Source organism: Danio rerio, chromosome 19 (genome assembly GCF_049306965.1).
Source record: "Danio rerio strain Tuebingen ecotype United States chromosome 19, GRCz12tu, whole genome shotgun sequence".
Taxonomy (NCBI): Eukaryota; Metazoa; Chordata; class Actinopteri; order Cypriniformes; family Danionidae; genus Danio; species Danio rerio.
In genome coordinates this window covers 14,514,751-14,542,359 of record NC_133194.1, presented here as the reverse complement: position 1 = coordinate 14,542,359, position 27,609 = coordinate 14,514,751, and the positions used below count along the sequence as shown (strand labels likewise).

Below are 27,609 nucleotides of genomic sequence, written 5' to 3'. Positions count from 1 at the left end.
AAAAAATATTCATTTTCAAAAAGGGGGTGTACTTATTTATGCTGATCACTGTAGATAGCCTTTTTTTAAAGTGTTGTTTTTGGAAACATTTTCCTATTCTGGTTCCCCTTATTATTGCAGCCTAATAATCCTTAAATTTAAAGAGATGTGTCTTTAATCTAAATTTAAACTGACAAGAGTGGGACTGCTTTCCACCCTGTATTTCACACACTTGCAGAGTTTAGGTGCTAAATGAGAAAAATCTGTTTTGTCCAAAATACTACAGAGGTAATGGGCATGAAAGGCTACAATGTGACAAAAGCTTGCTCGAATACCAGGAAACTAAAGCATTTAGTAATTATATGTACTCAATGCTTAATGGTTATAGTGCAATGTTGACAAAGACTCTTAATATGATTGTATTTTTGTTATAACTAAGCACTGTAGCTGCAGCATTTAATATCAGCTGAAGTTTATTTATTTTGCCTGCAGGGCAACCAGCTAATAATGTATTCGAATAATCTAGACTTAAGGCCATAAACGTGAGCTTTTCATAGTTTGAAATGCTAAATGTAAGGCTGAAAAAAAAAAAAGATATTTACAAATATTTGATGTGGTGTTTAAAAGACAGATTGATATTATAAAGCAGGGAAAATAAAACACGACATCATTTTTTTTTTTTCAGAAACATATTTCTAAAGGTGCTGTTGACTTTAAATCTTTACCAGATGTTGGTAACAACCAAGGAAATACAATTATGCAAAGAAAATAAATTCAACTAGTTTACGAATTAAGCTATTCATAATAAAATGAAATGACACAGGCGAAAAGTATTGAATACATGAAGAAAGGGAGGTGTAGAAAGGCAATAAAAGCCCAGACAGCAGCTGAAATCTTTCAGTAGTTCTTCAGCAACCACTCGCCAGCAACCATTCATCATTATAAGTTAATATTATCAGCATGATGTCATTACTATAACTATTTTTTTGTGCATTTTAGACAAAAAATTGGTTGATGGAAATGCCATGATGCGCATACATTCTAAAAATGCACATAAAAAACATATGCGCATAACTGAGTAGGATAAACGTTTTATTCTATAAGAAAAGATGCACATAAACTACGTTGGAAACACTTTTACCAAAAAAATTTCTTTATGAAAAATATTCATGTGATTTTAATATGAGATCATGTGATGATGAAAATGTGTGTGAATGGACAAACCAGCAGGCTGAGCACATTGTAAAACATCTGAAATGTTGTTTTGATCATTCTAAAACGCCTTAACCATGTCAGTATTAGTGTTATTATGTTATTAATTATTTCCAGAACGGTCTTCACTCCTTCAAATGTCACCGCAATTTCATTGCACGTTGGCATTTTATTCTGAGGTGCAAGTCATTTATTAAATAAAGTGGATCCCCGCAGCATCTCCTACCGCAGTAAAGTTCTCTTTTACTGCTGATATTTAGCACCAGTTATTCAGAAAGAGACAATTTTGTTTTCTTTGACTCGTTGGATGGACACACTGCTCTATTTGCAGTTTTGCACATAAGTTTAATTCTCATTTTTGGATGGAAAGCTAATGATACAAAAGGCAACCAAGGAAACTATCAAATGCTTTCAGAGAAAGAAGATCAAGCTGTAGAATGGCCCAGCCAATCACCTGACTTGAATCCAATAGAAAATACAAACTAAATATCAGATTTTAGAGACGAGACCCCAACTGAGCAATGCATGTGACCTAATTCTTCGTATGTGAGGTTTCTTTAAGCTGCCGTCACCAAAAAAAGCCTTTTGTATAAAGTATTGAGTACATTTCAGTAGTTCAGTGCTTTCTCCTTGTCATTTCATTATTACACAAAACTATTTTTTTCTGATTTTTTACTTAAATCTGGTTCCATTCCATGTCAACAGTATTTTTAATTACAGGCCCATAGCCAGCCTATTGAAAGGGGTGTTTCTTTTTTTGTGGATCTTTTTGCAGTTATTCATCTCATTTTCTATTCAATTTTATGACATTTTAGAAACTAATCCTTGCTGGATCAGCTTGGCGGATGAACATAACCAGAGTTTTTTGATGCACCAAAAATATTTCTAATTTATATACAATTTAAATATTATGAGATTAGCATTAATAAAAATAAATAAGTATAAAAATACTTAAATATAAATACAAATTTATTATAATCCATCATTAAAAAAATAGGAATCTGGTAAAACTTGTTTTAAAGTAGCCTTGTTCTGTAGCCTTTAGGCAAATAACCGGCTGTTCCATTTAACTTTCCAGAGTCAGAATTTGGCCACTCGAATAAAAAATTTAATTGAGCTTTAAGCCTTCTTTTATCGATCGTTTTCACAATTTATGATGAAATAGAAGTCGAAAAGGGGATAAATTTGCTTATATATTTTCTGGAATTTGTCAGTGTTGGGGTGGATCTTTTGAACCACCCGAACCTCCCTGACTATGGGCCTGAATTATTAACATATTTCCTTTAGAAAGAAATTATTATACATATATTTCCATAACATAATATTTTCTTATGTGTTCAGTACACATGTTCCCCGCTGTATGATGCACCCAAGTTCTTGTCTGACTTTTAACTGGTGCTCACTAATTGACAACTCATAATAATTTATAAAGATGCTTATTTGACTGCATTTTATGTTTTCATGATCTATCAATTACTTCTTGAAAGCAAAAATACAAATAAATAGCTTCATCTGGCTATAAAATGAGTTACATAATCTATGTGCTATAGCAGTTGAAGTTAGAATTATAAGCCCCCCTGAATTATTAGCCCCCGTTTAATTTTTCACAATTACTGTTTAAAGGGGAGATTTTTTCAACACATTTCTAATCATAATAGTTTTAATAAATTATCTCTAATAATGATTTATTTTATCTGTACCCTGACGAAAGTAAATTATATTTGACTAGAAATTTTTCAAGACACTTCTATACAGCCTAAAGTGACATTTAAAGGCTTAACTAGGTTAATTAGGCAGGTTAAGGTAATTAGGCAAGTTATTGTATGATGATGGTTTGTTTTGTAGACTATCGAAAAAAATATAGCTTAAAGCAGGGGTTCCCAAACTTTTCAGCACGCGACCCCTAAAATAACAATACCAGTGACTCGTGACCCCCAATATCCCCTGAGGTGGTTATAAATACAGAAAACTTGCATGCAATGGCGCACACACACACCAATGGACCAAAGTCTATTCTTTGTTTATTTTTTTTATGTATTTCAGTGCTGTAAATGGGCCAGAAAGTTTAACCTGGTGGTATAAAATCAATCTGCTGCATCTGACGCTATTGCTGTGTCTTTAATATAATGTATTTACCCCAGGGGTCGCAATCCTATAGAACAAGTAAATAAGCTACTATAGTAACTATAAACGACTGTTTTTTTCTCTTCAGTTGGTTATGGAGAAAATATGGTCATTCTTATGGTCTAATAATAATAAGTAGATTTTTGGAAATCACCAGGCGACCCCCCCCTTCATTGTTCCGCGACCCTTCAAGGGGTCCTGACCCCCACTTTGAGAACCACTGGCTTAAAGGGGCTATTAATTTTTACCTTAAAATGGCTTTTAAAAAAATAAAAACTGCTTTTACTCTAGCCGAGAAAAAAAAAGACTTTCTCCAAAAGAAAATTTTTAGAACATTTCCTTGCTCTGTTAAACATCATTTGGTAAATATTTATAAAAAAAAAAGAAAAAGAAAAAAACAATTCAAAGGGGGGACTAATAATTCTGACTTCAACTGTACCTTTATATCGGTTATTGTAGGACCACACATGTAATTTTGTAAAAATTAAAACTTTTTGGTACAACAGTACACTTTCTACTGCAGGGCTGCTCAGTCCTGTTCCTGGAGATCTACCTTCCTGCAAAACACAGCTCTCACCCTGATCAAACACACCTGAACCAATTAATTAGGACCTGAACAGCACTTGATAATTACAGGCAGGTGTGTTTGAAATGGGTAGCAACTGAAATCTACAGGAAGGTAGATCTCCAGGAACAGGATTGATCACCCCTGTTCTACTGCATGGCAATACAAATTCTTTAAAAATACACTATTGTTTATATGGTACAGAAATTACTACCCATTTTTTTTTTTTTTTTTTTACATAAACCGATTATAGAACCCTCAGCAAGCTATAGACCATTTTCACAAGACATGTTATGATGCATTTAACTGTATTCAGAATCTTAAATCCTTAAAACAATGTTTATATTTTGTTTAAAAATATAAATAAATGCATGCATCAAACTACAAAAAAATAAAATAAATTCCCGCTTGTGCAAGTCGCTTGTAATGCACCGGCAGGACAGTAAATTTGACGTTGTTCTCTCTTCTGGCTATCAGTCTCGCGCTTTTTTTCCAATTTTTTTTTTATTGAAAGTCTTGATTGTGGAGTTTTTCTTTAATTACTTCAGGAAATAGAAATGTAAAAAAATGATTTGATGTATTCTCCTATTCACTGCCCTCCTAGTTTACCTAACAATGATGACTTCCACTACTGAGAAACCTAGAAATGAGAAAAGGGTCCATTTCCCATACTCACTGGATTGTGTCTAAGGGACACTGCTGTGGTTTCTTTGCGGTGCAGTTCACAGATGGCATCTGATATGCTTCCTCTTCGCTACAAGCAAAAGAAGCTAATACTACTATTTAAACAGTTTAAACCAACAACAAAACAAAAAAAAAATTGGGATGAACACTTTTATTCTCTTAGTGCAGTAAACATTTTCTTTTTATCTTTATATATATTTATATATATCATTTGCATGTTTGTGTATGTGTGCGTGTATATATAATTTTATATATATATATATTAACACCGCATTATGAAATGGAAAAAATAAGCACAAGACAGCTGGACATGCTTTTCAAGTAAACGCTATTGAAATGGAGAAGAAAAAAAAAAAACAATAATAAATATACACACTCACACAAGAATTCTCAGTACCAAAACAGTAATGTTACCAAAAGGTTAACGGTAACAAAAATAAATACAACAAACAGAAGTGGCTGTTATACAATGCAACATCCTTGAAAAATAGTCACTCCCTCTCAGATTAGAATCTGTTATAAATAAACATCCCTCACGCATAATCGCAAGTCACACAACTAGTACCACTGCAGCAGGGACCAAAACTTGCACTCAAATGAACAAATGTACCAATTCTCCCAATTTTTTTGCAAGCAGTTTAAAGAACAATTTAACCCAAAATGAAATTTCTATCATTCACTCAATGGTTCCAAACCGATAAGACTTCCCTCTGTTGAAATAAGACCTCGATTTGATTTGAGAGAATTTTTTTTTTTTTACTGCTTACAAATGTTTTTTTTTCTCCATACAATACAAATGTATATGGAAGGAAAATGTATAACTTGCCAACCAGAAATAGCAACTTATTAATCACGATCTAACAATTTAACTTGATTATAGCATGTGTGCATCCTTTTTATGCTTGATGGCACAGTCTCATTAACTCTCACTTTATAGAAAAGAGCTGAGGGATCACCAATAAAAGTAAATAAATTAATAAAAAAAATGTAAAAGTGTGTCTGGAACAATATGAGGGTATGTAGACATTTCATTTTTGGGGCAATGGTTCTTTTAAAAAGACAAATATCGGACATCAGAAGTAGAAATAAATTAAAGGTTAAGTAACAAATCTCTCAGAGCCTTCCAGTGTGTGTTCAGTCATTCACCGTTCCACATTGTCCAGGGCAGATGCATTTGTTTGTGCTGCTTTCCCATTCCGAGATCTGCAGAGCGGCTCACACTTTACACTTTGTGAGCTTAATTTGACTCCAGAAAAATAGACTTTGACCTGGTAAACATCTCAACGAATACTAATATTGCACAGTGGAAGGAACAGTGGGATTGGGGAGCTCTCGTACTCCGTATGATTTTTACGGACTGGTCTTTAAAAGTACCTGATTTCCGAAGCTCTTCCTTTTTGTAAAAAGGAGACGCGTCTAAAAACATTCAACCTCCGCTCCACTAGGAGGCGATAACAAAAATGGCAAGCTGTGAGCAGGGGCATTTCATATGGGTCACGTACTGAGTCAGGGAGTTCCTCTAAGTCTTAACAGAGCAGCAAAGAATCATCATCACTAGTTTCTGTTTTTGCTGTTGCCTCCAGACAAGCGTCCGGGATTCGCGCTGTATGGACAATTCCACAGTGTTCACAGGGGCCGTCCCGAACCCCCAGTTGTCCTCTGAGAGAGACGGCAGCCGGAGCAAGATGTGGGCCAAAGACCTGCTCCAGACCTTGTTCCAGTAGGGGCCTGGAGCTCTCATCACTGTCCAGGGAACCGGCCTCTGACACGGGAATGAGGAGCTCCACATCATCTTCGTCCTCTCCCCTAATGACACCAGTGCACCCCGCACTACCTTGCTCTAGCTGCCGCAATGGGCTGTGATTCTGTTCGATGCCAGTGGTCCCTCCATCACCAGCTCGCCCTAATGAGAAACGAATCCAGCGCAGGCTGCGGGTGACCCGGTTTAGAGCACTGACGAAGGGGCTCCTTGCAGAAGTACTAGAATTAGTAGTAGCACACGAAGGTCCAGTTACTCCAGAACTTTCAGAGATGCTTTCAGAGATGCTGCTCTCCCGGCTGACCAGTGGAGCAGAGCTGGCAGACACTGAGACGATGGCTTCCACAGCTGTTGTAGGGGGAGTTTTCTGTGGCAGTGGTGCCATCAGGCCTCCAACAGCTCCAGGAACATCCCTGCGGGAATGGTGGTCGCTCTCAGTGTCAGTGTCATCTGAGTCCAAGGGCAACAGTCCCCGGTGAGAGCCAAGTCTCTCTGGCTCACGAGCTGAGGCATTGCCTGTAAGGCCTTCTTCAGTGTCTGCAGATACCAGTGCAAGAGAACCAGATCGCCGTGAACGTGTGAAATTGAACAGACGTCTCCAGATGTTGCCGTGACGACCTGTGGTTGGAAGTCGGATTGAGGTGAATCCCAGCTGGGAACGAACTGCCAATCTTAGATTTTCCAAAACAGAAGCCTGAAAGCAAGAAGCAAGATGTTGATACATACATTTTTTTTTTATTTGATTTCAAATGCTCATTTAGTTTACCCAAAACACTAAAAGAACTAAAATGGTTTCCGTTACATTCTTTTTTCCATGACGGGCTGCCACACCAAAAATCATCCTGCCACAGCTACATAACAGTAGAGGTCTGCGCGGGATCAGACCAGATTTTTTTGTTGCGCGGGAATACATTTCCGAATAAAAGTGCAGGAGCAGTCGATAACCGTTGTATTTTGAACAGGAGACGGGCGGTCTAACAATATCAGCCCCGACTTGTGAGCGAGCGAGCATGTATGTATGTATGCACGCATATGTATGTGTGTGTAAATGAGAGAGCGTGTTTAGCTTGTTTATTGCTGTCTATGTGTGTGTGTGAATGAGAGAGAAAGCTTGGTGCTGTGTGTGTGTGTGTGAATGAGAGAGCGTGATGCTGCGTTTAGCTTGTTTGTTGCTGTCTATTTGTGTATGTGTGTGAATGAGAGAAAGCTTGGTGCTGTGTGTGTGTGTGAATGAGAGAGCATGATGCTGCGTTTAGCTTGTTTGTTGCTGTCTATTTGTGTATGTGTGTGAATGAGAGAGCATGATGCTGCGTTTAGCTTGTTTGTTGCTGTCTATCTGTGTATGTGTGTATGTGTGTGAATGAGAGAAAGCTTGGTGCTGTGTGTGTGTGAATGAGAGAGCGTGATGCTGCGTTTAGCTTGTTTGTTGCTGTCTATGTGTGTATGCGTGTATGTGTGTTAATGAGAGAAAGCTTGTTGCTGTGTGTGTGTGTGAATGAGAGAGTGTGATGCTGCATTTAACTTGTTTGTTGCTGTCTATGTGTGTGTGAAGAGAGAGCTTGGTGCTGTGTGTAATGATGTAATGCTGTCTGTGTCACTTGCTTGGTGCTGTGTGTCTATGTGTGTGTTTATACAGACAAACGGGGCAGGTCGGGCAGCAGGACAACAAATGCTGAACATAAGTGGGAGCGGTTGGGTTCGGACTAAAACCTGGCAGGAGCAGGGTAAGCAAAATAATCTTATCACAAATCAAAAAACAAGATTACTTTGCTTACCACATTGGCAGATTATTTTGCTTGATTTGAGGAAAAACTCACTTAGTTTTTGGCATATTATTTCTTTAAACAAGACAATATGTTTTGCTTGTCTAGAAAATGCTTCTTGATTTAAGAACTTTTAGATATTTGGACTAGGAACAAGCCAAAAAATCTAAGTAAGAAGAGCATTTTTTGCAGTGTGGAGACATACTTGTTACATAAACGCACTAATTTGACTCTAGCATCGTTTATTTGAGAGCGCACAACAAGACCTGCGCTTAGAAGTTGTGCACGAACAGAGGAAATCGAAGAGAAGAGAGAAAGAGAAAAATCCTAGAGGAAACTGTGATATTTTATCAAATGGCGATAGAATTTGTCATTAACAATGGCTCTGTTCTTTTTTACTTTAAATTGATCCAAGAGCCAACCACACGATGGGAATCTGAAAAAGTATTGATATTAGAGATGTTACTGAATTTTGAGCCACCGTATATTTATTGGCCTGAAATACGTTATGCCATTTAATAGACCCTCTAATTTTTGTGGCTTCAGTCATTGTTGGGGTGCGCTTTTAAATCTGGAAGCATTAACAACTTATTTCGAAATATATATTATTATCGTTCAATATGGAAAATAATTATCAAGATTGTATTTTTGTCATATACCCCTGCCTTATTGACATCACTAAAATTAAATCCCTTATCTCATAAAATGGATAGTTCATCCAAAAAAAAAAAAAAAAAAAAGTAGTCTCACTCAAGTGAATCGTTATGAGTTTCTTTCTTCTGTTGAAAAAATACAATCTTCTGCAAAAATACCACTTGAATCATTTTAGACGATTTTTTCTTCAGTTGATCAACCATAAAAACACTGAATAGCATTAGGATCGAGCTTAACTATTTAATGCAACACAACTGCACCATGAATTTGTAATGAACAGAACATTGTCATTAGATGGTGTGGATGCACAGCTAATACTCAGTGTGAATTGGCTTTAAAGGAGTCAGAGTGCACTGACTCGATGTTCAATTGTTTTGATTTTTCAAAATTGCTTAGGCAATTAAGTTAAAAATAAAACTTTTAGAAACAGTTTTATATGCTTATTTATTCAGCAGTTCTGTCTGGTTCTCAAATCTGACTGGATGATAGTTGTGCGATATTCTGCAAATTCTCAAAACTCGTACAGCCTCCTCACCCTTCTGTATTACTCCGCCCACATAGAGTGACAGCAGATCAATAAACTCACTACAGTTTGACAAATATTGCAGCTGTTAGACAACATAATATACTTTTGAGGCTTTCTTTAGGCGAGAATGTAGTTGTTTAAATTGCAACTATGCAGCGACATAGATGGCGACAGACCACATAAGTCCTTAGAGGAGAAAGCAAAGCGTAATTTTTGACTACAGCTGATCAAATCATTATAAAACTGATACGTGAGTTTCTAAGTCAATCTCTTTCTTTTTCATGTTGTAGTGCTGTATGTTTAACATAGTAATTGTAGTGTGTTAAGTGTGAGATGGAACTCACTGCATATAAGTTCAGTAAACAGAAAGAAAGAAGAAATGCCCGCATGTGTTTACCATTTTTCCTCATCACAGACAAAACAGTAATCTGGTAGTCTGATTAATTATTGTAATCTCCCGATTTCATGCCGTCCAGCCTTATAATCTTAAAATGTCAGCAAAATAACCAATTTGTTATCACTTTTGGCAATATGGTAAAGAATCATTCAAATACTAGCTCTAAAGTGGTGTTGGTGAAGTAGCAACTGTTTCTGATGTTCTGCCATCAGCTGCATATGTGAATGAATGGCAGAAGAAAGTAGTTGCTCATACAAAAGGGTTTTAGACTCTCCGTACTTGATTTTCTTTTTTATATACACAACTATGCCATCGAACTGTTGTATAAATGCAATATCACATTCGTTGCAGTGCGATGGCTGTATATAGCCACTAGTGGGACACTAAAGCCAACACACACCTCCCACCAGTGCTGATATACAGCCACATCGCACTGCTACTCATGTGATATTGATAATTTATAACCCCAGAAATAACTCATAGAAATACCAAATAATGACTAAATGTGCATTAAACGTGTATACTCAGGCAGTTAAACACAGCCTGAGGTGTGCATATTAATAATCCTGTGTGGATCGTCAGAGTGGATGTTTTGCTCCAATAGGCCTGTTTTTCACCAAGACTTTACACTCGCAGGATTTACATGAGAATAAGGAAACAATAGGGTTTGGGCCTCATGGCATGTCATTTCCATGTACAGAACCCTTTTTCAGCTATACCTAGGTAAATCTAGATTTTCCAGTCTGTGACGCATTTAAATATGCAATTTTCTTATTTGTCTCCTTGCCTGATTTCCAGAGCAGACAGGAAAATCTTCCACTGGGGGGATCAGTCCTTGAGCAATCAGCTGCCCATACGACGGCGGAGCTTCTCTTCTCAGTAATTCTGCTTCCACTCTAGAGAGCTGAGTCTCAAATGACCTGGAAGAACAACAAACCCAATGGAATTTCTAGTCAATAGTTGACAGAGAGAGAGAGAGCATCACAGAAGCACACACAAAAATGCTGATTATTTTTTTTTGTGTTTTCTGGCTCAACAATCTACTTAACAAATAGCTTACCTGCGCTCAAACATTCGAAGCGAGTACAGTTTGCAGGTGCAGCCCAAAGCAATGACCAACAGCAGACCACAGATCAAACTCCCAATTACAGCAGCAGTGATGACTCTTGTGGGTACAATTACCGGGCAGCTCTCCTCATCGCTTCCATCCCCACAGTCGTCTTGCGCGTCACATACCCAGCTTTCAAAAACACAGCGGTTGTTCTTGCAGTGGAAATTTCCAGGTTGGCAGAAAAAGCAGTTCTTCTCATCAGAGCCATTTGGGCAGCGGTTCTGGTAGTTGCACCGGTCAGAGCGTGGGTAGCAGGCACCGTTTCTTGAGCATGGGAACTCGTCTTCTTGGCAGTTACTGCAGTTGAGCTCATCCCTGCCATTGGGACAATGCCAGTAGCCATCACAGCGCTGTTGCTCAGTGTAGCAACCCCAGTTTCCTCCACATGGGATTTCCCATGGCAGGCAAAAACCATCTACTTGATACGTAACATTAAAGCCTCGAGCCGCATTGATTTTGTCAGCGTAAAAGTGTATCCGAAGCTGTCCTGAAGAGGACACCACCGCTACAGGGGCTCGAGAGTCGAATGCAGTCAACACACGCAATAGGCGTCTGGGGTTCTCCTCTAGTCCGTCGTAGACTTTAACGTAATCGCCATAGCCTGTACCATCAAGTTTAAAGTCCATAAAGCGCAAGATAACCTTTCGGTGGTCACCAGTGTCGATCAGCCATGTGCAGTTACTGCCAGGTGGATAGAAGTCAGGATAGTTGGGTGAGCTGAAAGTACCGTAGAAATTGCGGAGCCATTCACCACAGGTGGGCACGTCACAATCGATCTCATCACCCAAGTCCTGGCAATCAATACTGCCATCACATTTAAGAGACTCTGGCAGGCAGGTGTAAACACGGGTGTAACGTGAAAGACAAGGAAACTGGTTGAAGGCACAGGGCTGGAAAGAGAAGAACGCAGAGGGATTTGGCTGTACGCATAACTCCTCGTCCGAGTTATCGCCACATTCATCCATAGTGTTGCACTTCCATGACTCCGGGATACATTTCCCATTGGCGCAGTGAAATTGGTCAGGTTTGCAGCTGGCTTCTTCTGATTTCCCTGCAAATTGCAAGCAGATATTACCCTTTTGAAGAGACAGTAACAGTAATCTTTGATTAATGGATATTTGCAAGATTTATGATTCAGAGGATTCTTTTAATCTGCAAGATATGAAACCGTAACCTCCAAGAGTATGATCTATTTCATCCGACTTTTTAGATAATGTTTTGTGTTTAAGTTCTTTTACAACAACCAAAGTCATACTTCAATATTAATAGAAATTAGCATTTACATATATGCATTTGCCAGCTGCTTTTATCAAAAGTCACTGCCATTGCATTCAAGTACACAATTTATCAATTCAAAATGGTGAAATACAAATAGTGTCTATGATATTCTGGTCTCTTAGATGATATAGTAAGATTAGTTCAAACAGTTTAGATCATACTGTGAAGTGGGAATGACTTTGTTTAGAGTCTTTTCCAAAACCTTCAGGATAATAATGGTATTATTCTTAAGAATATAATTGATTTAAAAAGAAAGCTAAAGGTGTGTGTTCTTGACAATCAAATAGTATTTGTAAATTAACCGAATACAATCAGAAAAACAGTGTTGCATAGCTGTGCCACATAGTGTGAAGCAAATACGTATCCTCTCTGATGCATCTAAAGGGATATAAATAGCAGGTCTACCTGTTACGTAAGAGAGCCTGAAGCCCTTTCCAGTCATGCTATCATCAGAGTGGAACTTAATCCACACGTGATCCTGAGAGGAGATGTATGGTGCCGGAATAGATGAGCCGCAGGCTCGGTATCCATCCAGGTTTTTATAGGTTCCAATGGAGATCCAGTCTAAACCACATCGGTGTGAACTTTGAATCTCAAAGTCCTGAAAACTAAAAGCACATTTGATATTAGGTACTATTAGGTACATTTAGTACAAGGGGGACAAAATAAAACACTTTTCCTGTAAATAATACATAATTTACAGAGCATCCGAAAAGTATTTGTAGCGCTTCACTTTTTTTTGTTACAGTCTTATTTCAAAATGGAGTAAATTCATTTATTTCCTTAAAATTCTACACACAATACCCCATAATGACAATGACCTGCTTGGACAACACTGGAATACTTCACATTCGGTCGGCCAGTCACATAAGGTCTAGTCGCAGGAGTTCAAATATTTCAACAGATCTGCAGCTTAATTCGGATATGAATTTTCCGCATATGGAGATGATCTACTCTCCATTGGAAACGAATGACTTCTTGTCTGTCGCTTGTCGTGTGCAATGGAAAGGAGGCTTAAGGCCCTTCTTCCCTGATCACTCAGCTTAGATGGCCGGCCAGCTCTAGGAAGAGTCCTAGTGGTTCCAAACATCTTCCACTTTCAAATAATGAAGGCCACTGTGCTCATTAACACTTTCAGAGCAGCAGAAATTTTTCTGTAACCTTCCCCAGCCTTGTGCCTTGAGGCAATCCTGTCTCAGAAGTCTACAGACAATTCCTTTGTCTTCATGCTTGGCTTGTGCTTTGACATGCACTATCAACCCTGGGACCTTGAATTTACCACAGGTTAACTCCAATAAAGCTGCTCAAACATCTCAAGAATGATCAGTGGAAACAGAATGTACCTGAGCTCAATTTAGAGATTCACGACAAAGGCTGTGAATACTTATGTACATGTTATTTTCAGGTTTTTTATTTTTAATACATTTGCAGGAAATAAATTAACTTAATTTTGGATTAAGGCTGTAACATAAAAAATGCGAAGAATTTTCTAATTTTGAGAAAAATGTTACAAAAAAAAAAAATGCTTGCGGGACACAAAATTGGACTCATCATTTTTAAAATGACGTTTCCAGATGGCAGATTTAGTGAGTATCTGTGTTTACCACAACGATTGCATCCTGTAGAAAACAAATGGCTCTATTTCTGTGCCAGTAACCATGGTCACCATTCTCGGATAAAGATGCAAACAAATGCTCTGGTTCAGGCAAGCAGGCAGTACAAGAATAGAGCAAATGCAGAACATATATTTAGAAATAAAGAGCCATTTCAAAGGAGTTGGCTTGAGGTGGCAGCAACTTAAAAAAAACAAACATGCATCATTCCTTGAAACAGGGGCAGAGCTCATAATAAAATCTAATCCACAGAAATGCTGCTTTGCATTAGGATCTGTTCTTTGAGGACATGACAACGATAAAAACAAACATGTTTTTTTTTGTGTGTTTTTTGCGACTATCTAAATGAGCAGATTTTTTTATTTAAAAGCAAATCTATGAAAAGAAAGTTAAAATAGTAAGAGAACAACCATCCATTCTGAACGTTATAGTGACCATTATTCAGCTCATATAATAAATGCTAACAAGACTGCAGTTTAAGCCTGTTATTTAGGCAAACTAAAACACTACATTGCTTTTGACCATCCCTTTATGTTTTCAGTGGAAGGTTGAATATTGCAGTATTATGGCTATGCATTACCTGATGGTAATAATCTCTCCAGGGTTGGCCCTGATGTTCCAGCTGCAGTTGATGCGAGATGGGTATTCAAAGGGCCAACCAGGGCTGGTTATCACTCCACTGGATGCCCTTATCTGCTCTGCCACATCTCCACAGGCTGGACCCACACACACATAAACATAACAATTGATTAATACAAAACAAACGTGAGCGGTCATGTTTCCTGCATTGCACCATATCCAAAACCAAACCCTGGCTAGTTTGACTTGGGCATGCCAAAAAAAAAAAAAACGTTATCTTGATGTGAAGCAGATGAGAGAGTTCACATCTGAGCTAAAACCATTTAAATTATTTTTTAGTAGTGAACAAACATTTAATAACCAACATTATACAGAATTGAACTGTGCTGACATGTATCATTGTTAATGAAGGCTAGAATTTACGTGATACATCTTGCGGCTGATCAGAAGTTTATTAAACCATACATTTGGGGTCAGGTTTTAACTTTATATAGGATATATGCGGAAGTATGCTAAAGGACTTTTAATTTGTCAGTGACCTGGGTTGAGCGCTTATGGTAAACTGTAGGCCATTACAAAATTGGCGCATTTAAGGTTTGTTTTCTGTAAATATCAGCAATCTCCACTGGTTGAGTGATATCTGATAAAAAGAGGATCTCAGATTGTACAAGCACTGCATTAAATACATTTTTCCTCACCATGTCTTTAAAATATGAACATTTATTTTACCCCAGTATTTTCAATGGAGCTTCTGCGCTAGCCTGCCGATTCTGACGAGCGTGTGCAAGCGGTTTTTTGTCTCGTTTTGGCTTGAACAGCTAAATGAATGCCAAAGTCTATTTAACTAATTGTATTTTAATTACATTACAACATCGATGATGTAAAAGGAACATTATAAAAAGAAAAAAAAAAAAGTCACAATAACCCTTCACCAGAAGTTTATCAGTATGGGAAGAAATGCTAGCTCCCCATATACCCTGATAGATATACCTTGAAATCATGTTTACACAGTTCACTGTTTTTAGGGTGCTTCCACACCTTGACATTTGTTTCGGAACCTGGTGCAGTTTGTTTGGCATATGTGAATCCAGCAATCGCACTCTGATCCACACCGAAACAATCAGTCCTAGACTGCCTGAATTAGGTAGTCTTGGCTTGATAGAAATAAACTCTGAAGCAGATTGATTGTAGTGACAAAACAATCCAATCCAACGAACGACGTTATATCACAGTGTATTATGAATATGTAATAGCCATATGGCTTTATTAAGAGAAAAGTATGGGGTGGGTGGGATGTCAATCCTACCGGTTAAAGTGTGTTTTATGTCAACTACAAAAGTAAAGTCATGCTGAAATATCAGAAAGAGTTGTTTATTTGTTAGAAAAAAAGACCAAAATTACCATCTGATATTTTTTCCATATTTTAGTCTTCTAATATTTTGTAATAGGCCTATTGTATTGTTCATTTTTGCACGGACACCTCGAGAAAAAGATCAACATTGATCTACTTCATGATTTGACTGATGCATAAGACAGTCTTACCTCTTTAATTTATATTGGGTGATAATGTCTGTGAGTGAATTCAAAATTAAAGTGCACCTTTTTGCTTATAATGTCACATGTCCCTGTATGACAGCTGAGAGGAATCCATGGGACTCTTAAAAATAAACACAAAAACTTTGACCAATGTGAGGAGCCTACTCGCACATGAATTGTTTGAACTATTTCGTTCATTTTGAAACTTTGCAGCGTGAAAGCGAACTGCACCAAGTAGAAAAATAAACATCGTAAAAATTGTAATCATTATTTCAGAACAAACAATGGCTGCATCCAAAAGCGCAGACTACTATACCATACTATATAGTATGCTAAAATCAGTATGGAAGCCGAGTAGTATGTCAGAATTCATAGAGTTAGAAAATCAGTAAGCGAGAAGTACCCGGATGATCTACGACTTTCGGCGAGATTCTGAAGTGCGCATCCCATGCACGCTGCGCAATCGCATGATGTCCTAAGAATTCAAGAGAGAATTCATAAATGGGACTGAAGTGATGCAACTTATGACGGTTGGTAACGTGATCATGGCAAAATGGTGGATGTAGTACGTCCCATAGATATTTACATTAGATGTCGCCTATGCCATTGGTGTCAATTGGAAGGAATGAGTAAATAGAGCTGATATTTTAGTACTAGTATTAGTAGCGCTCCTTTGAAAGAATGTGGGACCAAGGTGCATTGGAGGACTGGCCACCCAGAGCCAGCTATACACACACATACACACATCTGTAATCGGGAGTTTTCCCAGTGGTCACTATGCAAATATTTTTTTAAATAATGAAGATTATAATTTTACATAATTTTTCTACATCACTAAGTGATCGCACGTGCATTGTAGAAAAAGAGCATGTGTTTGGGTGCATGAAAATGTATTGTCCCCCCTCCCTGTTAAATTTGATCTAATCTTGGTCCAGAAACACACCGCCTCTCCCACTTTCGCATCTTATTCTCATGAATGACTCAATCTCTTAGCCAACAATAATACAAGTTTCTAGCAGCGCATTATCTTGTTGTCATATGTCATTTACATTGTTTGCTGATTTTATTCATTCAAACTCACATAAGCCTGGTTTTTAGTGTGAGTTGGTGCTACTTTGCTTATGATCAGTGCACTAAGGGCGTACTCACACTATGCCATCCGAACCATGCCCAGGCCTGTTTCTCGGATCATTTGAGAAGTGTGAGTGCTCTGAATCAGGCTCAGGTACAGTGCAGTTGGCTGACCCTGGCACAGTTGCAAGAGGTGTGCCAAAGTGCGGTTCACTTGGGCTCAGGCGTGGTATGCTTGTAGTATGAGTGCAAAGCACGCCTGAAGTCTGGTTTATACTTGACGCGTCCACTAGTTCGCTTGAGTGCGAGTGGCAAATGTGACGTCCTCGCGGTGTTAGTGGAAGTTAACTTTGTGTGCACGCGACATGATTTTGGCTACCAGTGCACACAACATTTTTTGAGACTTGAGCGAACAGTGCACGCGGTGGCGTGTTTGATTTGAGTTGAATACGAAACACTCTAAAGAGATTTTGACTGAAACAGAATGACTGTAAAGACATCTTTTTGATCCGTGATCATAAAGAAAACCAGATGATCAATAATTCTTGGCTAGGAATAGCAACAGCCAAGGGAAAGGAGGAACGTTTTTGTTATAACGTTTGAAAAAACCTAAAGGATAAGTTTTTAAAGGACAAAAGAGACTAATGCAAAAGTGAGCCAGGTACACAATTACAGAAATATGTTTTTCCACCAGTCATGGGTTTTACACTGATGTATATATTTAATTGTGAATTTAAAATAATTTAAAAGTTACAGATTTATAATTAAGGAACAAGTTATTTATTTGATAACTGGAAAGGAATATTTTAAACCTATCAGTTTACAATATACTGATGGCCTGTTTTTCTGGGCTTTATTTGTGATATTGGTCAGGAATGTTGGACCATTATTGCCTTTTTAGCATAAGTAGAGGACAGAAACGAGCCAGACAGTAATGTGTGAATTGTGGAGCGGGCCAAATAAAAATAAATAAATAAAACATCTGTATTTTTAAGTAAGCGAGCTCTTTCATTTAGATTTTATCATTGCATAATAAAATATATTTGTAGAGCAACTCATGTTCTCTTGTCAATAATATTTTAATAAACTTTAATAGGAAAAATTGTCCGAGATATGAGCAAAAGCAAGTGATGCATCAAAGTTTAATTTAAGAAATCTTGAATGGTTATAAAAATCATTGTAATCATTAAAACAATTTATAAAAACAATAAAAATAATTAGTTTAAAAATATTGAATGATATTAATGATATGACGTAGTTCCAGAAACTTCCTACTTCTCCGTTTATCCATCTGACTTTACGGTGGATTTCTTTTGAGCGCCCCCTGTCGTTTTAAAGAATATTACAACGTCAAAGTATAAAAACAAGAATAAAATACAAGTATAAAACCCTAGTCCATTTCGCGAGGTGCGCGCAATCAGCAGAGGTGCACGATGCAGAGCCAGGCGAAAGTATAAATCCAGCTTAAGCCCGAAACTGATGATGAGATGTCACTTTTTAAAGGACTGTTTCATATAGATGTATTAATCATTCTTACTGTTCAATGAACACAAACTGTCGTAAATTATTAAAGACGCAAACCCCACATAGCACAACAGCTGCATCTTCAGCAAACCTCATAATTCGTACAGCATGAGGACTTTATAATTGTTTATGAGCGTAAAAAGTGGCTGATCTGTTCGGCAAAGTATTTGAGTGCGTGTCACAGCATCCCAAACGACTAAAATGATTAAACTAAAGAAATCTCCAATGTGCTGAGCGAGAGCTCTTACATTGCATCATCAATGACATAAGCATGCTCAGGCCGAATGTAATGTGAGTGCGGCCTGTTGGGGGAGACGGGAGGGGGGCAAGCATGCTTCGGCCCAGATTAAGGCAGCTGTACATAGTGTGAGTACGCCCTAAGTGACTAGATTATCATCAACAGGCTACTTGTATAGCACAAAAGTTCATAACATATAAACACTTAGGGTGCTTTCACACCTACACTTTTGTTTCGGAACGTGTCTCGATTGCCCAGTTAGCGCGGTTCGTTTGGCATATGTGAACAGGGCAATCCCGCTCTGTTCCGCGCCAAAGTAATCGCTCCGAGATCGCTTGAATGAGGTGGTCTCGGCTCGATTGAAACGAACCCTGGAGCGGTTCAATTACAGTGAGAAAGCGATTCGATCCGAGCGCGGTTATATCACAGTGTTTTATGTATATTTAATAGGCATACGGCTATATGAAGAGAAAATTATGAGTATGGCGGGAAGTTTCGCGAGTCTCCGGATGCCCGCAAACAAGTGATGATCTCCCGGTAATCTCGCGTCTCCCTCCCGGTCCTCAAATAGGCTACGTTGCGCACCCTTCTCACCCCTCCCCACCGCATCTCTCCTCAGACACATTGCACGTTCACCCTGTCAATCACAATCAAACCAATACCTCTCCTGACAGCTTAGCGGGACGCTGCAAAATACACCCTGACACTCTGACCAATGTGAGGAGAGTTTACTCGCACGTGACTTGTTTTAGCTCTTTTGGTCCGATTAGAAACTTTGTGAAAGCGAACCGCTCTAAGAGCAAAGAGCAACAATGTAACATTTGTAATCTCTGTTTCGGAACAACTGAATCGATTCACAGGTGTAAAAGCACCCTTAATCTTACCTATGAAGTGTTATGACGCTTTGTTTTCTTTGATTGCTTATTACTACACCTGTACACAGTGCTAAAGTCCAGCATCTTCACATTGGCCTTAGTCTTGACTAGCGTGGTTGAATGACATTTGTCCTGAGAGCCCTGTACAAATGTGGCGGCACTAATGACGCATGTACAGGGTTTGTATGCGATAAATCTAGTGTACATGACTATGGTACGTCCAAGTTCTATTCATACTGCTCACATTCATACTTTATAAAATGCACTTTTCTGACAGTTGAGTAGTACATTTAAATACAAATGCAGTGTCAATCGAGTCTAATCTTTTAAATCTGTAACGATTTGCTCCCCCTTTACTTGTTTCAAACTAGTTTGACAGTTTTTTCTATATTTTGAAGAATGTCGATGGTTAAATTTTTCCAAAGTTCTTGAACATATTCTGTGTTCAACAGAATAAAAAACTTAAATGGGTTTTGAACAAGTGCAAAAAGAATTTTCATGTTTGGGGAATAATCCATTTAAAGCCATGCTTAAAATACAGCTGGTCTGCTAATGATATAGGGTGGGTGAAAGAGTAGCGAGTAACCTTTATGTTTATAGTTACCCAAGCAAGAGGTAAGATGCGAGTTGCAGACTAATCTAGGCTGAATAACATGGGCCTTTATATGTCTTGCATTCTTTTGTCAAAAATACCTAGTGATCTGCAAAGAAACATACAGTTCCCTGCAAGCAATGTTTGAAGTGTTGGGAAACTATTGAGGAGCTTTATTTAACAGTCACCCATATTATTTGCCCTGAAGATTAACAAGAGCTATAAATTGTGTCTGTAACCAACCCCAAGTCAAGACTCACCATTTGACATCCCTGATACATATACGTTCTCGCTGTGCTGCGATGAAACTGCATTTCCTGCAAAAACAGAAAAGATGTACGTAAGACAGCTGTGCTAAAGAAAGAAATATAAGTAGATGAAAACCTAAAGGGTGCAAAACCACGATTCTTCAAACTTAATTGGGTGTGCAGCAGGGCTTTGAAAATGAAAGGTTGCAATTTTATCCACAGCTGGATGCAAGTGGAGGCAACGTTGAATCATTATCAACTCAATTTTAAAATAGTGCAATTGTAAGAGACTGACCCAGAACGCTTCCCACATTCTAAAAGGAATCCAGTAAAGTTTGGTTCAAACACCCACACCCATTCAGAAGATACAATGCTTGGCTTCAAAAATCAGAGTGCAAAGCAGGCAGAGGAATAATGAATCATGAATTAGACAGCTCTTTCAAAGCGGCAGACTGAGATGTAATGATGCATCGAGCTTATATATAGAAATTCTCAGTTCAGTATGTTTCTCATAATTATAGACACGTTCAGGGGACACTCCCTTCAGGCTTTATTTTGGAAAAAAAAAAAGAAATTTATAAGAAAATAAGGTTAAATGTGTTGCCCAGCAGCCAAGTGCTTGTTTTTTAAATCCCAGAGTAATTTCTTGGTAGGATAATAAACATAATTTCAACATTTGTTTTCATTATGTTAGTGGTTGAAAAGTTCTTGCTTTTATCATAGATGAAGCATGCATGGCTTAAATCAGTTAAAACAAGTTAAAATATTAGCCAAGGGTTACACAGGCCTAACTTTAATATTTTAAGTGTATTAAACATACACTGCAACAGGAATGTGCAATATTTACCATTTGTAATTATCATGACTACCAAACAGGATTCACGTTTAAAAATAATTATTGAATAGTCCTGGGGCATGCACAGTGAAGTTAAAGAATGGCTGAAGAAAGAAAACTGGCAAGAAGATTGGCTGGTTTGCCAGTTAAGTTTGCAGCACCAGTTGTGGGATTTTGACTCAGCTCGGCTGCTCTATATTACCATGGTAACAGCGTAATTAAAGTTGAACTACATTCATGTTACCTAAAACCAGGGCCAGACGGAATCTGCGGACGTTTTTTGCTATTTCTGCAGAGAATTTTGGTAAAAATCTGCGGATTTCTGCGGAATAGTTTTGGGAGTATCCAGTAGAGTATCACAACTAAAACCTTAATATATTAAATAAAAAGTAATAAATTACTGAATAAAAACTGAATAAATTTACTCAAGTACAAACAGAATTAATAATGGGCTAAAAATCTGCAGAATTCTGCGGAAAATCTGCGGAATTCTGCGTGCGCATATTCCGTGTGGGCCTACCTAAAACCCAATATTGGTGCAAACTAAACTGAAACTAATGGCCCGTTGCCACTGAGAGGTACAGTACAGTACTGGTCACCTTTATCCGGCTTGCGTTTCCATTGTCACAAGGGTACCCCTTTTGGTGGGCGTGGTGTATGACAGAAAATTTCAGACAACGTCAATTTTACCCAAAGAAATGTCACGGTAAAGCTGTACTGTTATTTCACATAAGCACTTCTCACAAAACAGATACTTTATACACATTAATAAGCATGTATAAATGTTCATTACTAATCTTTCTATGAACAGGATTTGATTATAACTGCAGATCAATGATCGTGCGAAATAGCCTACTGTAACGTCTGCAATTATATGAAATAAATAAATAAATAAATGCAACATACGAGCACATACAGACCCTTACAGTCATCGATACGTTACCAATTACAGAAAAAACTACACACAGCATACATTTAGTCCTTATTTGGGTTCAAAAACAACCCGAAATATAGCCCAGTCAGTGCAAACCTCTCATGTGTCTTTAATCTTCAGCAGCACATCTAAGTTCTGTTAGAAAGTAATTATGTCATTCCGAGTTCATAGTCCATAAGGTGATGATAACAAATTAAACATGGCAGTTTGTTCATGTTTTATGTTGCAGAAAGCATCCTTTGCAGCGGTTGGCCTTTGACACGGTACGCTTGTAGTGTAAGTGCAAAGCACACTCAAACTTAAGACTCGATATCACTTTTAAGAGGCCGTTTCATATGGATTTACTTTTTAATGAACACGAACGGTCATAGTTTATTAAAGACACAAACCTCTCACTGCACATCAGCTGCACTTTCAGCAAACCTCATAATATGTGCAGCATGATTTAGAAGCACTCTGCAAAATATTTGACTGCGTGTCACTGTCTGCGACTAAAACAATATAACTAAAATCTCCACTGTGCTAGGCAAAGAGCACTTCTCTTCCTCTTAAACTGAACAGTCATATCATTGATGACGCAAGCATGCTCAGGTTCAGAAGATAAAGATGCAATGTGAGTGCAGGACGTCGGGGAGAGGGAAGCGGGGACAACCTCGCTTCGGCACGGTTGAAGGCAACCGTGCCTTGTGAGAGTACGCCCTTAACTGGCTTTCACAATTACCAGCTTACTGCAGCAATTGCAAATGTAATATTGACTCATTTTTACTATAGCTCAACAAACTACAAGTCAATACCAAGTGACATTCTAGACAATATTGACTTTTTTTTCACCTACAAAATATTTCCAGTACCAGAGCTTAACATTTGAGCTTCTCAAAGCAATATTGCAGTTTCATTCCTAAATAAATCATATTTATTCATAAAAAGCAGTCACTTTCCTGAGATTTAAGTAAATCAACTAAATATAATTTAAAAACATAATAAAAAAAACAATCTGTCTGGGCAAAAATTTGTTTGATCGATTAGATGTCTTAACAGAACTCAATGGGTTATCAATTAAAAATCTGGTAACCACTTGCCACAACCTATTTCTGCAGGATATATTCAGCATGCTATTCAATGATTCTCTATGCATAGAAAACTCAAAGTTAAGTCTCTGAAGAGCACTCTTTGTTTAAGCTTGCTGATCTTCTGTTGGGGTTTCCCTCACTCGTGTCTGTTGCTTACAGCAGCTGACTGCATAATGGCATGCAGAGCAAAGGAGAAACGGCACACATGCAAGCACTGGCATGCAAACCTGGCCACAGGCATATACAACAAATGTACAACAACTGATGGATACGGTGGTGGATATTTCAGCTTATACATCAACATGCCAATTGTAAGTTCTGCAACAGCCCGCACAACTGGAACAAATGCAACAGTCTCACTACATATCAAGAACCATCTAAATTTAATGAGCTTTAAAAAAAAGTACTTAATCAGGATTTCTGCAGGTTTCAGCAAGTTAAATTTAGGACTTTAAAACATTTTTAAGACTATAATGATCTCAATAGACTAATAAAGGGCTAAAAACTAAGGAGTTTTTTTTGAATGCCCAAGATGGAAAATATTTTTGTTTGCCCGATCAAACTTTTAGTATAATTTAATAAAACAAAAATAATCTAATAATAAAAAAAGTTTAATTTATTCCGAGCAAAACATTTTAAATATTGGTTAAAACAAGCAAGCTCTAGTTGTATACACACATACTTTTTTCGACATGACCTTTCTAAAAAAAAAAATTGCTAAATGTTGTAAAGGTTTTACAAACTATAAAAAAACTAAATAGTCTGTCCAGGTCAACTTCCTCAGCAGTAAATACATGGAGAGTTTTTACTTTTTCAACATGACCTTTCTTTAAAAAAAATAATTTAAAAATGTTTCAAAGGTTTTATAAACTATAATAAACTAAATGTATGCATAGTCATGGAGAATTTTTCAAACTGTGTTATTGTAAAGTATATTAATTAAACAATTATGGTAAACAGAGTTAAAAATGACATTCTTAAATAAAAAGTTAAAAGTTAAGATGGATTGTTGGAGATTGGGTGGGTGTTGGCAAAATTGGGTAGCAATACATGAACAAAGAAAAAATTAAGATCGCTTTAGAAAATATTTAAGACCTAGAATAGAATATTTCAGTAAATTTAAGACTTTAAGGCATACTATTTTATTTTTAAATTTAAGATATTTTAAATTTTTTAAGAATGTGTGGATACCCTGTTAATGTACTGTGACTAAAATATAACTCACAATGAAAATATACATAATTTAAGCAATCAATTAGTCTAGCTTCAAAAATGAGGATGACCAGGAGTCAGTCACATACTATATTATGACTGTTTAAGAATATTTTTATTATTAATATCATTAAGATATGGATTACGATTAAGATATCATTAGATATTCTGCCTTAAATTAGTTAATTATGTTGTATATTTTTATTTAGTGTATCTGAATTTGGTTGATGTGCATTCTGGTGATTTAAATGTAACTGAACCTGATAACAAAACTACAAGAATTACTTGAGATTGCAAAAAGCAATTAAAACCAGTGAAATTTAATACTTCTATAATAGTGAATGTGTTTACATTTCAGCTACATTCTAGCTGTATCACTTCCAATCAATGTTGCAAAAAAACACAGAGGTTGAGTCTTTTGTTTCACTTTGGTACAAATGTGAATTCATGGGAATTTTCCACACAAAAATTGAAAGTAAAAGGTAAAAAACACAGAATTCCCCCATAATAATATGCAAATGTTAGAAAACCCCTTATCGGGCATATAAACAACAAGGTGGAGGAGTAATAAACAAAAGAACAAAGAGCAAAGGATTAATTTGTTTTGTTGCCAGTCAAGATGATAGGATTCAATCATGGAGATGGACAGACATGCTGTAAACAAAAGAAGTCTTTGTTCTCTACATTCACCCCAGATCTGATCTCAAACACACACACAGGCCATGTTTATTACATTCACTCTACAGGTTAAAAGAGTCAGAGTTTCATTATATTTGCAAAACTGTAATTAAATCAAACCATTGGAAAAAACACAATGTATGTGAATGAATACCAGCACTTCCCTCATAGCAGTGTCACTGTCTGAAACATCACTTTAGTCTGTAGTTTAATTATTTGCATAACTTAGCATTAAAGCAAAACTGCATCAACACAGAAAACACATTTTATCACGGCCAGCAATACAATAAACACGACTATTAAACTAAATTCATAAATAATAATTTGAGTAGCGAAATAAAGTATCTTACCCATAACAATGAAGAGTAGATGTGTCCATAGCAAATAGATCCGGTTTAAACTCAACGTGTGAGCCATAATAGCTTTAAACGATAACTAATAGCTCTAGTGTCGTTATTTACACACGATATTTGTAATTTGTTAAATATACTAGCATTAACTAGACACTAACTGTTCGACATTTCCTTTCGTTTTTCTACTACGATCTTGATAAAAACACTTAGGTCACAGACAAACAAGCATCTTAGATAAACGACAGTCCTGTAAAAAGCAATAAAATTACCGACAGGATTTGATAAAAACGATAATTTCCCTCAACAAAAAGCAAAGTGAGTAAAACCACAACCAGTCTTCCCAACAAAGGAGTCGCCAATGCTAACAAGCTAATGCTAATGTCAACCTACACATCTAATCTAATCTACTCTACTAATATCAAACCCATTGATTCATTAAATGAACCTCACTGTTCAAATGCAAACGTGTCTAATAGGTAAAACAGCTAAATCGTTTCCGATGTCCATTGCTGATAGATTTTAAAAAAAAAGCTAACGTTAAAGGCACCAGTGTTTGACTAGCCGGTTGTGCTAGCGCTTTTGTTGTTAGCTCACGATTTCTCCTGTAAAACACACACAAACAGTGTCCTTAAAAGCCTGAGACGAGATCAACACTAATCTATCGATGATCCGACGCGAAAGCGCTAATTCCAAGAGTTTAAAGGTGTTAAACAGCACTAATCCAGACAAATATAGCCACACAGTGATCTACAGAATGAAGACATTTAACGGAATCTGACTAAACCAAATACTGAAAATAAAACTACTGCATGGTTATTCAACCAGCATGATCGCCTGCTCCTGGCTGAAATCCACACGCACAATTTTGGCCTTTCCGATCGCTTGTGTGTTATTACAGCCGGGTATTTACCACCACAAACCACCCCTTCCCCCTTCTGACATCCCTCCCTCTCCTCCCTTTCTCTATCTTACTATCTCTCTATCACACACACACACATGCAGTAAACTTTTCTTTCTTTCTTTCTTTCTTTCTTTCTTTCTTTCTTTCTTTCTTTCTTTCTTTCTTTCTTTCTTTCTTTCTTTCTTTTGTTACACATTTATACTTTTTACCAGATTGTTTGAAGTTAAACAGCATTTATCTGAATATCTGAAATAGCAGACTGGTAAAAGAGGTGGTTATTTTTTTATTTTTATCAAAGTTAAATTTTTGGCAGTTATTTGCCTAATTTTTTAATTAATAATCATATTTAAATGCTGCATTTTAGCAACATTTTAAGCTATTTTAGCTGGATTAGCTTGTTGTATGGTCATCATAACCACACTTTTTAATATACCAAATATATTTCCTAAAGATTTAGAATGAAGAAATATAAATTAAGCACTTATTTTTCAAATACAAATTTCTTATATCAAAAAAGTAATCTGTATAAGGTTTCAATATTGTCATTTAATAGGCAAAAAACAAACTGTCAAGCACATAAAATTTTCCTCAGTAAAAATTTGTCTCTTTAAATAATAAAAATGTAAACTTAATAGTAATGTAGATCTTCACTGTTTTTCTAGCCTCTCTTGTAAAAAGTCATCATCATTCATTTTCTTTTTGACTTAGTCACTTTATTTATCAAGGTCGCCACAGCGGAATGAACCACCAACTTATCCAGCATAAGTTTTACGCAGTGGATGCCCTTCCAGTCGCAACCCAACACTGGGAAATCTTTTAAAAAGTATATTTGAAATATCATGGATAACAATAATAGCCAAATTATTCAAATTCATCTTAATATAGGCCACTTTTGGTGCTTCACACCTTTTCATTGGTCTTTTTTTGTTTCAAGAATAAGGTCCAAGATTTAGAATAAATGCTACTTATAAAATCTTTCCTTCATTTAAAAACAATACATATAGCGATAGATGACTTCACTTACGTCACATTATGTTCTCTTGCTGGATGTGGGACTCATGAAAAAATTATTGCTATTGGCCAAAACTGATTGAAGTTGAAATCGTAAAGCCTTTTTCAATGGGTTATTTTCACTATTTATAATGGCATATCAGACAAAATAGGACGAACAATAATGTATTGGACAAATTCTGGTCCTTTGTCAGTGAGGGAACCACTGTCTACGGGCCTGTGTAACTTTTTTTTTTTTTACAATTCCTTTCTTAGCTCAAAGCTTTAGAAATGTTTAAGTTTTTTTA

The 27,609-nt window shown here is 37.0% G+C and overlaps 1 protein-coding gene across 3 annotated transcripts; it reads right to left on the bottom strand.

Annotated features, from left to right (window-relative positions):
* Positions 1-4,700: 4,700 nt before the first annotated feature.
* On the bottom strand, positions 4,701-26,290 carry lrp12 (low density lipoprotein receptor-related protein 12). 3 transcript variants are annotated; one of them, NM_001083068.1, is made up of 7 exons: positions 25,408-26,099; positions 20,343-20,397; positions 14,246-14,381; positions 12,458-12,660; positions 10,724-11,825; positions 10,472-10,583; positions 4,701-7,038 (listed from the first exon to the last, which is right to left on the bottom strand). In NM_001083068.1, the coding sequence occupies exons 2-7, from the start codon at positions 20,392-20,394 to the stop codon at positions 6,091-6,093; spliced, it is 2,553 nt and encodes an 850-aa protein (NP_001076537.1). In that variant the 5' UTR covers positions 20,395-20,397; positions 25,408-26,099; the 3' UTR covers positions 4,701-6,090. The 3 variants fall into 3 exon arrangements, with proteins under 3 accessions (NP_001076537.1, XP_009292376.1, XP_005159617.1); XM_009294101.3 differs by having other exon boundaries at positions 4,876-7,017; positions 10,451-10,583; positions 20,337-20,397; positions 25,408-26,290; XM_005159560.5 differs by having other exon boundaries at positions 4,876-7,017; positions 10,451-10,583; positions 20,341-20,397; positions 25,408-26,290.
* Positions 26,291-27,609: the final 1,319 nt, after the last annotated feature.